Below are 14529 nucleotides of genomic sequence, written 5' to 3'. Positions count from 1 at the left end.
ATTTTTTTCTTAACTGCAGTTCCATGAATGCCGGAGTAAAATTGGGGCATGCTGGTAGATTTCTATGTCATTATTGTGGGTTGAGTTACCAGTGTGATAGCTTAGATCAGAACTCACGCAGTGAATGGCTTGTAGCATCACTAAAAAGGCAGCAGTAATACCTTTGTATGGCATTCTCATGGTGTTTTTCAGTTTAGAAAAGTACAGCCACATATGTTTTTCTTATTTGATTCTCAGAATGATCTTGTAAGCCAGGATAGGAAATGCATTCACTGTTTTATACAAGAGAACCTGTGGTCCACACAGTGGATAGTGGAGGCAGCCTCTATAATCCACATCTGATTCCAAACAGATGGCATGCATGCATGTGTGTATTTGTGTGTGTTTCCTATTACTGCAGTACCTTTCCTCTCAGAATAGAGCTTCCACTTCGTCAAGTTTGATCGTACTTATGTTTGTGGTCACATACACATATAATGAAGGATTCAAAAATAAAATATATAAGCTTACATAACTTATATAAACCTTCTTTGCATATACTTTATGGATGAAATGTGTAAACCATATTTTCATATAAAGTTTCTAAGATTTCCAAATAAGTTCTTTTATATAATGTGGATAGTAATTGTCTAAATTAGTAGTTTTTTCCAAAATTTGATTTTTCCATGTTAGATTATTTGCCAATTCCATAATACACCTAGTAGTTCAACAACCTTTTATACTATATGGGAAATTAAACTTCCTAAATTTTCCTTATTAGTTAGTTTGGTTTTCTAAACTCAGATGGTTAATAACTAGAAAAATTACACAGCTTTTTTTTTTAAAGGCTTCATTCTTTTAACCGTCAGTTTTTCTGTTCATAAACTGTGCTACAACCTACCATTTTATAATAACTTTCTAAAGGAGGCAAAATATAATCAAACATGTCACCATAAATAGAAAACTCTAGGTTTAAATTTATTTTTTTGAAACATTTTAACATTTATTTCATTCAAAATAAAGGTTAAAATGAAGACTGTCCCCCAAATAAATATGCGTGCAAATTACAGACCTGAATTAGATTTTTTTTAAAAGTTCAAGCCATAATCATGGATTACTAGAAGTGTCTCTATAAATACTGTATGTCTTCCCTCTCTGCATTTAACAGGTGAGGAAACAGAGGCAGAAAGTCTAGGTTAATTGCTGTATTCTGCACAATGAACATGGAAGACCCACGACTGATGTCCTAGTTCTTGCTGTCATACCATGATGCCTTTCTTGCTTTCCTTTTTTGAGCATATAATAATAGTAACAGATGGTGATTATTGAAAGTTCACTGTGTATGTGTGCCAGGCACTGTTACAAGTTTTTTGCATGTATCACCTCATTTAATCCCCACAGCAGCCTTATGAGAGAGATAATAATTGTCCCTATTTTATAGATGAGGAAACAAATAATGGATGTGCAGATCTCTATATTCAGGATGAAAAGTAGAAATACTTCTATTTTTGTTAACTTCTGCCTTCTAATTTTTTATTAGTTTGTTTAGATTATGACTATATTCAATAACCTTTTAAAAATATGGTTATATACATAATGGAGGCTTCCCTGGTGGTTCAGCAGTAAAGAATCTACCTGTCTGCCAATGCAGGAGCTGCACTTCAATCCCTAGGTTGGGAAAATCCCCTGGAGAAGGAAATGGCATCCCACTCCAGTATTCTTGCCTGGGAGATCCCGTGGGCCGAGGAGTATGGCAGACTACAGTCCATAGGGTCACAATGAGTTGAATCCCACTTAGCAAATAACAACAACAATCCATAGTGGAAGTCTTTTTTAGTAGGATTGGTGCTGGCCTTTAATCATGATGATATATTATGTATCACTTTCCCTACCTCCTAAGGAGTCTTCTGACCTTTAGCCTTACTTTCCCTCAGTCCTTTCTTCATGCTGCATATGATGGTGGAATTAGCTTTTGAAAATGCAAGTTAGATCACATTGTTTTCCTGCCAAGACTATGTACGGCCTTTGCCAGTGTTAATCAGACTGAAGGACCAGATTTTCATAGGATTGCAGATGCAAAAGTTTTGGTGAACCATGCAGCTATTTGGTAATAACAACTGAATCTGCAAGATGAGATACCTCCTAGTTATGACATAGAGTGGCCAACAGAAAATGGACAAATGATATAAATAGTTCTAGAAAAAGAATTGAAACTGCTGTAAAACAAAATGTTCAACTTTACTCATGATAAAGGAAATACACAGTCTAACAAGCAAATTATAAAATATCCCTGAAAGGATACATTAAAAAACCACTTGCCTTTGGCCAGGGAGACTAAGTGGTAGGAGACAGGAGTATATATTTTTTTAACCTTTTAAAATTTGTAGACAGTTACACATGGGGTCGCAAAGAGTCGGACATGACTGAGCAACTGAACTGAACTGACACAAGTATTAGAGCAATGTGGATCCCACATACTTAAGAAACGAAGAAATAAAAACTAGATTCTTCATGCTGGTTGGAAACTGCACCTGAATATGTGGAGTGTTCAGAAGTTAAAATATACTTATAGCAATTTATAAACCAGAAAATTATCATCACCATCTCTTACTTTTATGTATCACATTTCAGATTACAGAACATTTTCATGTGCTGTTTCAGTTATCTTACAGCAACCTCATCCACATTTAAAATGAGGAAGCTGAGTCTCAGGTAAATTATGATTCACCTAAGGTCACGCTGCTAGTTTTGATCAGTTCACACACTGCAGCATATTTACATAAATATCTGTCTACCCTACTAGATTCTGAGCTATTGACACAAGCAAAACTATAATCTAGGCCTTCTGTTCCCAGTTAGCTGCCATTCAATGATTATAGCTCAGAAAAGAGTCAGGGAAATTATGTCACCTCCTTTCATTGTCTTGGGAATTACATGGAAAGGGATGAGTCTAACCAAAAATAAAACAAGATTTCAGAAACCTCTTGTAAGTAGTGCCATTGTAAAAGCACACAGAGAAAAGAATGGAATTTTTTTTCTCTGTATTTTCATTTTAATTTCTATGGAAGGAGGTGGATTCCATACGCCATAGAACCTTGTTTCCACGTTGTGGAATTTGATGTTGTTACATATTCCATTTGAATTAACTTTAACATTCCACCTCTTCAGGAGCCTTTTCACAAACTTATTTTCTGCAAAATTCCAGTGATGAGTGAGATGACTCAACTGGATCGTGGCATCATATATGTACATATTTTTAAGGACTGAATTAAGAGTCAGACATTATGAAATAACTTGCCAGATAAGAATTCTTAGAAGTCATTTGAACAAACCTTAAGCTTATAGTAAGCGTCTAAGAGGCAGCAGTAACTTAAGAATGTGCTATATTACACATGTTCTAAATCCTTCAGCATGGACACTTCTTGGTTGAAGTGAAATTTAATGCTAAAAAGAGGACACATATTATTTTCCTTAACTAATGAAGAAGAAAACAGTCATTCTCCAAAGAGAGAAAGGAAGAAAAACTTATACAATCTGTATGGAATTCAGACACGTTTTTTTATTAAACAGGAGTCTGTATGAAACTCTTCAGAATTTTATAGTAAGGCTTAGATAAATATTTCATGTTACATCTGAAGATGCAATCATTTATAGTAATTTTAGCACTCTGATTTCTGTTTGTTTTCAGATTTGAAAAAGCAAACATTTTCTATGATGATTTATATCTGGGAGCTGCCAATTGAGCCCAATTTAACAAGCCTTATCTTTATAAATAAATGAAATAGGATAATAAGGAACAGCTCTACTTACTTATATTTTATGTCTCTCTCTTTAGACAGAAGCAGTGTTCGAAGATTTTTTTTCTTACTGAAATGTAAACCATGGCCTTTGTAAATGCCTTACTCTTTAACCCCCTAAATGTAAGCTGATCTTGGATACAGGCACCATCTTTCCCTGCAGCTGCCTCAGGAGACTCTCTGGAAACTCCTGCTCTTGGTTCTCCTCCAGAGCAGATGGAACCTACCCCACTCCGCGCTTGCCACTGTTCTAGAGCCTTCAGCTGACAAGTGGGGACTCTCACCAGCTCTAACCCCTAGGTTTTGGGAGTTGTTTTGCAAACTGCCCTTTGTTAGTTTGCTGGTTTGATAATTTTTCTTTTTCTTAGATAGACATTTTGACATGAGATATTCTTTGTCTAACTGTGTATTCACAGTTCATTCTATGTATGATACTTGCTTATGTTTGGCCAAACTACTGATGGAGGGGGACATACCTTGACTTTATAGTCTTTCTCAATTGAAAGATGGATTTTCTTTATCTATTGGCAAGCTATCTGCTCAGCACCTACCATGTGGTGCTCAGCACTTTGGGTACAAGAGGAATTTAAAATTCATTCATTCATCACACAGTTTTTGCACCTACTATGTGCAAACGCCCAACTTGGCCCGGAGGGTGCAGCAGGGGTCACATAACATGACCCCTGCCTTCCTGGGGCTTATGTTCTTGTGGGGAAGAGAGTCAGAAATAGAGTAAGCTGATGACCGGTTAGGAAAATTGCCATCAGGAAGGAGGTGCCATCAGGCAGGGCGGACCTGGAGGACGGGAAGGAACCAGCAGTAGTGGAAGGTTCTTGGGAGAGGGGGCTGGAGAGAGAGGCTCTATCATGGGAAAGAGCTTGATGTTATCTTCTGGGAAGCATGAGAAGGCTGTGGATTTCAGGATAGTGAGGAGGAGAGAAAAACTATAGGAAGTGGGGTTAGAGTGAGAAAAGTTTAAGTGTTAAGTCCATAGGGTTCCTAGGAACCCTAATGAGAGACTTGGGTAGCACCCTGGGCCCTCTCTCATCTTCCACACTGGGTTGAGATGTCTTTCGATGTTGCATAGGGGAATCCCACAACCCCGATCTTCTCCCACCTGCCTTGCACACAATTCCATGTCCACTTTTGTCACCTGCATTTATATATTTCCATTTATTTCTCACTTAGGTTTTATGGCAGGCACACAAAGAAACCCTCAGATGTCTCAATATGGACCTCAGCAGACAGGACCATCCATGTCGCCTCATCCTTCTCCTGGAGGCCAGATGCACCCTGGAATCAGTAGCTTTCAGCAGAGTAACTCAAGTGGGACTTACGGTCCACAGATGAGCCAGTATGGACCACAAGGTAAAGAAAAGTTTCTCCGGAATGCACTCAGTAGGTTGTAGAAATTTTACTATGCGAGTCCTTTCAAGACCTCAATGTTATAAACATCTAAGATCCCATTGTTACCTGACAGATCTGTGAGGTTAATGCAAACCACAGCCCTTCAGTTTCCCGTAGTGATGGGAAGAATAATTATAGCAACTATTCATTAAGCATTCATGCATCAGACACTCTGGTAAGTGCTCTTCATACATGTGTTATTAATAATGAAGGAGTGAACCCTTGTTTCTGTGATGTAGCTCTAAATGCTTGTTGCGAAAGTAGCACAAGCCTTGACCTCAAAAAGTTTGATTCAAAACTTAGGTTGTTCTGTTGAGTCCTGATTCTGCCCCTCCCTCTGTGTAATTACCTTTGTAACAATGTGCTCACTACTCAGAAGGATTGCATTCCATTACTTTTCCTCCTAATCTGTCCCCAGAGTGCTCTATCAGGTAAATAATAGTTCTAGTTTTCACAGTCATTGCCAGTTTTACTCTTAAAAGACAGGACAAAGCCTGAAATGGACATGTCTTTCAAAAAGGAAAATAAGGCATGAGTAGAAAAATAAGTGGAACCATGCCCAAAATGCCCCATTTACATTCTGCCTTCCTGAACATTGATGTCTGTTTTGTCTTAAACGTGCAGAATCCTTTCATCAAGGTGTTTAACCTGATACATTTTTTTTTCTAAGTCACTTCTACAATAAGGCATTTGAATTTAGCACCTTCTTTATATTTTGTTTATTTAAATTAGACATTAATGGATAACTTAGAATGAGTTAATCTGGCACAATTCCCAGAGTTTTCTCACTTCTGAAAATACCAGGAATGTTCCGAGTGAAGACAATGCCCTCTAGGAAACTAGTATAATGTTCGCCCTGCCTCCACAGCCAAACCAGATTTCCTGACCTACTAAAGCCATAATGTTTCTCCCATCCAAGTACTAGCCAGGCCCGACCCTGCTTAGCTTCTGAGATCAGACGCATTCAGGGTGGTATGGCCATAGACAAGCCTTAATACTTCTGAGAGTGTCCATCTGGAAAGCATGCTGTGCTGATGCCCTTCGAGCTTCTTCAGCCATAGAAGTACCTGCAAGGCCAGACGATTCTTTGAGGAGGCCAGATGCCTTCTCAGCTTCTTACCTGCTATTTCTCAGGAAAGCTTTCCTTACCTCACAGTTTGAAAGTTCTCTTGTTTTCTAAAGATCTCTTTCTGAAGGATTTGAAGCACCCTCAGAACTATCAGTGTAGCACCATCACCTCACCTTATGTTGCTCTGTTATTTTGTATTCCAACTATTTGCGTTGTTGGGAAACTATATTGGAACACCCAAAACAAATGTTTCCTGTGGCCCTTTCTGCCTCTGTCCATGTGCATGTAGTCAGAGTGGTATAAACGTAGGTTTGACTTGATTCCCTTTATTCCATGTCATCAGTAGATTTCTGTGTTATTAATTCCTGTAAAAGCTCTGGGAATTTAAAGTCCCAGTTGACAGCGAGGGTCTGCCTAGTTCTCCATCAGCCAAGGTGGTTGTGACATGTGGCAGTTTGTTGCTGAGCTAAGGCAGAACGTATCACTCAGCTGTGAGAGCGCTGCTTGCCCTCTGCGTCACTCAATGGGTATCTTCAAAACTGGGGGGACTTTGGCTATCTGGAAAGGACGAGAACTTGAGCAAAAATTGGGAAAGCAGTTTATAAGTTGAGACATGCACAGAAAATGTGGACTTTTACTCAGAATGTAACTGGAGACAAGACCAGGCAGGGCCTTATTCTCAGAGTTAGGGGTGGCTAGGGCCTGGGACTTATTCACTGCCACTCCAAGGGTTTCATGTATGTTGTCTTGGAAACTGGCCACTCTACTCTTAAATACTCTTGCAATCTCACCTTCTGCTGCTCTCAAATAAGGGAAGGTGGGAAGGCAGTGCCTTGGACTATCTGATGAGTCTTGTGTGAATGGCTAATAAAGCACTCATACTTTAGGAGTTAGCTAATAACACAAAAGATAATTTCCATAAAATGGGTTTATCCTCTGAATAAAACCCTCAGTTTTCTGGAATCTTTGAATATTAAGATTCTTGATTTAATAGCACTGCTCCTGTGAGAGTTCTCACCCAACCTTGTATGCCTTTGGAAAATTGCTTGCTCTCTGGGGTTTACTTTTCCTATAGAAAATGAGAAAATTAGATTGTGTTACCTTGGAAGTTGCTTCTAATTCTAATGTTCTGAGTCTAAATTTTGCTTCGACTCCAACACCTTTTTACATTAATGCGGCCCCATGGATCCACTGCATAACTGTTTGGATGTATAGTCAAGAAGATTGTTGTTTTGGGTTTTTTTAAGGTGTAAATACTAAACCTAGGTTGGACAATTTAAAATAAGGCTGACAGTTTTCACACATAGCACTTTCTAACTTTATGCCCTCAGCAGTGTTCTCCTTCCATGTGGCATCTCAAGCATATTCTGTACTCCCCCTCACCCCCCAGGTTTCTTGACTGGCTCCCGATGCCGTGAACTAAAAATCCATTTTCGGGTGCTCTCAGTTCAAATCAGAATTGTTTGCTTTCCTCCTTGTATTCCCCCTGTCCTCACCAAATAAATGACAGGAAATGGCAATTATAACTTGTATTACTCAATTCAAGAAACATTCTTATCTTTCCTTTTTCTCTTGATTGATCCTTTTAAACAGAGACCCAAATGAAGTCTTTTTTTTTCTTTCTCTTGAGTAACTACTCAAATTATTAGTAGAATATTCAGCTTCCATCTTTATGTTACAGGTTTTGATGTCTGGAAAGAATCACTTGTGCAGAGATCCACAGAGTTGTTTGTCATATCTTCTCTGTTTCTAGCTAGATGGCTTTCTTCCGGGTTAATGTTTTTAAGCAATCTCAGGGGAAGATACTTTACAGTCTCTTTTTGCTAAACCTTTTTGTTGTCAGAAATAGCTTCTTCAAAATTATTGGTAACAGCAGCCAACATTTATTAAACACTACTGAGTCCTGGTCTTAATGTTTTTCATATATTAACTAATTTAATCCTCACAACATGCCATGTTATAGGTACCACTGTTACTCCACTTGAAGAAACTGAGGCATGTACCTCATTAACACCTTTGCCCAGGGTACACAGTGGTCATGCTGGGATTCAAATTGAGGTATACTTTCCCATTTTTCTTCATTAACAGGAAACCTGTAATGTCATCCCATTTTGCAAATGAGCAGGTTAAGTAATTTACCCGCAATCCCATAGCTGGTCAGTACAGAGCGAGGGTTTAAACCAAGAAAGACCAGAGGCCACTCCCAGAGTGCCTGCTGTGTCATTTCCCATGACTTAGATACACTCCTTCCTGCTGGTCCCTTCAGTGAGCCACTGGAGAGACAGAAGACAGACTGTGAGCCTTCAAGGAGCTTTGGGGAATACAGGCTTGAAATACGCCAAAAATACTAGAGATTGAGAATAAGATTCCTATTAAGAGGAACTTTTTTTAAAATGTATATTAATACTATAAAGTCTGAATTATTAAATATACAGATGGGATGAAGCTGATCTAAATGTGTAAAAATGTTTGATTACAGTGTATTTTATGAAATAGTGCTTTTCTACCTTCAAGCAAGCACATATAAAATAACTCCCCTTACAAAGTGTTTGTGAGTAGAGAGGGCCAGAGAGACTTGGCTCTAATAAATAAAAAGGAATTCTTTAATTGCTGTATTAATTATTAATAAATGAATTTGTATGTGGAAAAGGGAGCTGAAAGCCATTTCATCTTCATAGCCTTTCTATTTCCTAAGGACAGACATTGTCTTGTTCGTATGTTTTCTAGAGCAGGGTCTGTCACAGACTGTCCACAAATATTTTTTGCATGTTTGTCACTAATTGCAAAAAGTGAGGGCCAACCTTAGTTTTGCAAGGAGTTAGGAGTATTTTCTTGGGCAACTGACAGGAGCTCTGAGCCGCGATTCCCCCTAGGTGTCGCTCCCCGTGTGAGTGTCTGGGGCCCCCACGTGCAGCTGTAGACACTGCACGTGGACTCGGCCTTGGTTTTATGCCTTGATGTGTATAGTCGTCTTAGGAAGCAGGGAGCTTATAAGGAGATGAGTCTGACGAGCCTTTATTCCTAAAGTACTTGGTCAGAGGTGCTTTTCAGAAGGGTTTAGAGTGCTCGTCTCTAAAATAAATCAGATACCATCGGAACTCTTCCTTCTCCTTTATTCATTAAAAGTCAGCAATGGCAAACTTTAAATGATACCTAGATGAAATGAATGCAGCTCCAAAATAGTGAATTGCACGTTAGTAATCTTAACAAGTGTTTCAATTCAAGAGGAATAACGTATAAATGTCACCCACCAGCTACTCCAGAGAGCCTTCTAGGCCATGGTAGCCTTGTGGTCACCATGACCCACGATTTTAGTCACCACTCTTGCTCTTAAATTAGGCTGAATTCAGCCTCTCTTCTACAGAAGTGAGGTGTGTCTGCCGCGTGGATTCATTTTACCCGCCGTGAACAGTGCTGCTAATTGGAGATCTTGTTCTTTGCCTTTCCGGAGGCTGGTTTGTGTGCAGGCCACTCCTGCTTCAGTTTCATTCATTTCTCTCCTGAAACAGGTTGCAGTGTTCTTGATGTGTGTACTTCTTCCTGTTACATTAACTTGATTTTTTCGTTAAATGGACAGTGCTAGGGAAAAGTATTAATTCCATAGCCTGTAAAGCTTTGTTCAAAATTTTCTAAATCTTTATCTTGCTCATAGTAGGAAAAAACAAATTGTAGCTGATCATATTATAGCCAAAGGTGATTAATAGCATCATCTTTTGATGCTCAAATTTAGCCTTCAAGCTATAAGGTTGAAGCTTGAATTTTTCTTAGCAGACTGATAATCATCTTGACTTTGTCAATACCTAGGAATTAGGAAAGAAGTAAGGAAAATTTAAAGTACAAATCAACTTCACAGTAAGAAAGAAAAAATATACAGCAACATGAATTTTGACTAGTGTGAAGATAATTATTTCACTTTGCTCATTAAAATCAACAGCATCTGGGGTGCCAGTGTCCCCTCCCCTCGCTGAATGACTTGGCACCCCATGGGGCGTGGTCATCCCGTGAACTTGGACCGCCGGCCCGGATCAGGACAGTTGTCAATGGTGGTGTAGAAACGCAGGATGTGGACAGGCTGCTTGACTTAAGTCTTAGCAAGCTGCCTTTTCCTGAGGCTCACAGCTCTGCCATTTTTTAAATTGCTTGTTTTAAAAGAAATGACTAGTGTTCAATTCAGTACGCGTTGGCACCACCGGTCCTTTCTGAAGGCTTCCTGCACCTGCCATCAGGTGAAGCAGATCAGAGCCCTCCCTGCAGGGGGAGCCGTTCCCACGCCATCTGTGGGTGTGTGCAGGGCGCAGCAGCTCTTGAGCCCAGGGAGGACTCAGGTGCTCAGGCACCTGTGACAAGTGACTCTGAAAATCCTTCCTTCCTTACCATAGGGCTTTTACTGTTTTATGCCGAATTTGGCTACTGAATTAAGATAATATAATTTTACATTTTTTTAGGGCAGTAGTTAACTTTTTCTTATGCTTTACTCTGAAATAGATTTGAATATCTGTGCATATTGAAAGTAAAAGGAGGCTTATGATACAGTATACAGTAAAAAGAATTTTGCTGATGGAAAGTTATCTCACTAACATTGGAGCAGCTTCTGTCTGTTCCTTGACAGATTCTAATCATTGTTAGCATCCAACGATAGTTACTGTGAATATTTTTTTTCCCACAGCAACCACAGGAGATAGAGAGTCTTGTATTGTACCCTTTGTGCAGATGAGGAAACTGAACATTGTGGTGACCAGTGTCTTTGTGAAGGTCACATACATGCAGACGTTTATGCCCCTGCTCCTTGAGAGCCTGTGCTCCTCTCTTCTCTCCTTGCTCTGAAGTCAGAACCAGCATCGGACTTGCCCATATGTTCCCAGGCCTGTGTGTATGTCAGCCTTGATGGTGGTGGTGGAGAGGCACCAACATGCACCAACAGCTCCCTCCCCACGGCGGCTCTCCTCAGTCACCCTCTCAGGGGTGCCTGCCCTCTCCATTCTGTCCAAGCTCTCCCTGCTCCGTTTTCCATCAGAGCACTCGGCACCGCATGGCATGGTCTAGGTTTATTTATTGACTATCTCCTGCCACCAGAGTGGAAGCTCTCTCGCTCACCGCTGCATCATCAGCAGTGAGCACAGAGTGGGCACAAAAGAGGCTCTTAAAAACTATTTCCTGAATGGATGGAGACAGAATTCCAGAGATTCAGACAGAGAGAATTCTGGAGTATTCCAGTGCTCCTCCTTGATGCTGCTTTGATACTTGATTGCTTGTTAGGCTGACTGCTCAGTGCTGAAGAATTACCTCTGGGAGACGGCACTAGGGATCATTGTTGTCTGTTTCTCTCTGTGCTTCTGTATCTTCTGTATTGAGCTCGCATCACTGTATAGTTACTTTTTAAAGGAGTTAATTTTTATAACATAATGGGGAAAAGCTACCAAAAGTGAAACATTAAAGTCTTACTTAAGGCAATGAATCTTTCCATTTCTTTTACAAGCTTTATATCATATTATTATTGCTTTTGCATTTTGAATACTTTTTAAAATGCATGTTGACCTAGGAAAAATGTGGTGCCTCATGTATCAGTTCAAAAGATAAATTATCTCAATTTCCACAAATAGTAGGGTTTACTGCAACTTGGGGTAAGTGCGCTTTCATTTTGAATCTGTGGTCTTCTTAACTACTCAGTCAGTTTCTCTCCTAAATCTGTGCCTGAATGCATAGCACTATGTGATCATTCTGATTAGAAAAGTAGCATTGGAAGGTTTTTGAAATACAACTTTTTTACACAGCAAGGATCTTATTTACATGAAAAATGCTCTCAAAATCATTTATCATTAGGAAAATGAAAATTAAAGCCACAAGAGTATCCATAACACAGCTCCTGGAATGGCTGATATTTTTTAAAAATTTGCAATGTCAGGGATATACAGTAGAGCACTCGGAACTCTCATATGTACTGTAGTTGAGTTTCTTACAAAGTTAAGAAGGCACTTAATGTACAAACAGCAGTCATCCCTAGGGTTTACCAAGAGAGATGAGACATACCCACTGGGAGACCTGTGTGTAAGTGTCAGTAGCATCAGTCACGATTGCCAGAGATGGGGACAGCCCACATGTCCACAGAAAATGGAATACAGCTCGGCAGCTAAAGGGAGCAGACTCCTGATATGCTCAGCATTATGGATGACTTTCAGAAGCACGATGCTGAGTGAAAGGAGCCAGACCCAGTACTGTATGAGTCACTTTCCATGACATCCTGGGGAAGGCAACACTGCAGGAACAGAAATCAGGCCAGCGGCTGCCAGGGCTGGGGACGAGATTGACCCCCAGATGGCTGTTCTTTGTCCTGATAGAAGTACCCTTGCCATGTCTTAACTGTGCTGGTGGTCATAGGGCATGTATGCTTGCTAATGCGTAGAAATTCTACCTCTATAAACATGACAAGTGTAGTAGTAGATGACCATAAAAAGTGCTGATTTAAACCTAATTCATAAATATGTTCATCATAATATATAGCTAATTATTCATTTTTTTCAAGTGTCTGTTCTGTGATTTGTGCACCATTTTACCCTCCACAGCAAGGGGAAATAATATAGGACCTTGCATGCAGTTGTTGTTCCTAAGTCATTGTTGGATGGTTGAAACCAAGAAGCAAAATAAGTGGAAACATTTAATAATTCCATAGAAGGTGTAACCTTGGGATATTAACTAGCAAATTTTAAAATTGCAGAGTCAGGTACAGAATTATTTGTGATCCTTCTAAAATAATGTTGGTAATGTGAATAGAGTGTAGCCCCTGCTTCCGTTATCTGGTGCTTGAATACAGCTCCCGGTGAGTTAAAATCTGAATTCATTTGGTGACCAATTTTCCAAAGCTGGTGTGCCAAGATGAACCCACTTGAAAACTGTGGGCTCTCGGACTTGGCTGCAAGGCCCGTCCAGCTGAGGTGGGCTGGCCTAGCATCTGCTGCCTTCATTGTGCTTAATGCTGGATCCATCTGTTTTCTGTCAGAGCCAGTGCCAACAAATTACTAATCTATTAGAGAAACATGGAAATAAGATTGCACTCCTCATTCCTGGCTTTTCCTCTCATATTTTGCTTGGCTTACATGTTTGGTTTTTATTTATTTTGGGGAGAATGGTACATTATCGAGTACATTATCGAGTAGGCAAAGTGAAGGGGTGTGAATCATTTACTCCTACACATTTTTAAAAGATTATGGGAAAAAGATTGTATTAGTGATTATTGATAATATTATTGTTGATGATCGTGATGATAGCTATAATTTATTAGGTAATTCCATGCTTGGCGCTGTACTAGTCACTTTCTGCCCGTTGCCCATTAATATTGTTACTTCATCTGTCAAAACTCATGTTCCAAGAGGTTAAATACGTTGTCCAAGGTCGTGCCCCTAGAAAGTGTCAGAACCAGTATTCAAATCCAGTTTCTACAGCCTGTGCTTTATCTGTTGCTGCCTCTTAAGCCGTTTAAAGCCTTTAGAAACCATTTTTATCCAGGCATGTGAGTTTAATGAGGAAAGTCTTTTAAAGTTTCAAGGAGAAGAAAAGGGAACTTTGTATTTCTTCCACCAAATAGAGGCCTCTATAATTAGAACGTATTCCCTTGACATGTGCTTTTGAGTGCCAGTTTGTGAAATCAGCCCAACTGATTGAGGGAAAATAAGACTGGGAGCCCAGCATTCAATGGGCCTTTCTAAGCACGAGTGCACGCATGCGTGTGGGTGTGCATGGTGGTTGTGCTCTGATGCATATTCTCCCGGATTACAGAATGCTTCCTGCTGTGCAATGAAGACCAGCTGTGGAACTGAGCAACGCTATTGAAACAGAGCTCTTCTCTTCTTATCACATAAAATGAATGAGAAAGATAGAAGATGGGGACAGGGGTACTGGACATCTCAGTTGTTTTCCTTTGTGGTTCTTAAAATACAGCCCCTGACTGGCAGTTAAACCCAAGGTGCAGGAACCCAGAGGGACAGTATTTCTCTGTCCCAAGTATGAGCAGCATTCTACTTCAACTATAGGCAGGATTTAGCAAAACCAAGGACCTTCTTCTCATATCAAGTGCATTATGGGCTTAGTCTGCAATAACCATGTAAATGCTTGTTTTCTAAAACAAGATTAAAGTGTCATTTCATTTCCTTCGAAAGCAAAGGGTACATATGTTTTCACTGAATTACGTTTCTTACCAAATGAGTCACTTACCAAGTGTTGAGGGAGGGAGAGTGGAAACTAGCTACAGAGGAACAGGAAGAATATGTGGATTAATTTTGTTTG

The 14529-nt window shown here is 39.8% G+C and overlaps 1 protein-coding gene across 9 annotated transcripts in view; it reads left to right on the top strand.

Annotated features, from left to right (window-relative positions):
• ARID1B (AT-rich interaction domain 1B) overlaps positions 1-14529 on the top strand; it is a 412333-nt gene that overhangs the window by 331371 nt on the left and 66433 nt on the right. For 8 of the 9 annotated variants that reach the window (XM_070461644.1, XM_070461645.1, XM_070461641.1 and 5 more), the window contains one exon: positions 4965-5144. The exons of the other annotated variant lie outside the window; for it this stretch is intronic. In XM_070461644.1, the coding sequence (XP_070317745.1) occupies positions 4965-5144 (180 nt within the window). The remainder of the gene's footprint in view (positions 1-4964; positions 5145-14529) is intronic. 9 annotated transcript variants of the gene reach the window in all.

Source organism: Odocoileus virginianus, chromosome 34 (assembly GCF_023699985.2).
Source record: "Odocoileus virginianus isolate 20LAN1187 ecotype Illinois chromosome 34, Ovbor_1.2, whole genome shotgun sequence".
NCBI classification, from domain to species: Eukaryota; Metazoa; Chordata; class Mammalia; order Artiodactyla; family Cervidae; genus Odocoileus; species Odocoileus virginianus.
The sequence above is the reverse complement of the archived record's forward strand: the minus strand, read 5'-3'. Positions and strand labels throughout refer to the sequence as shown.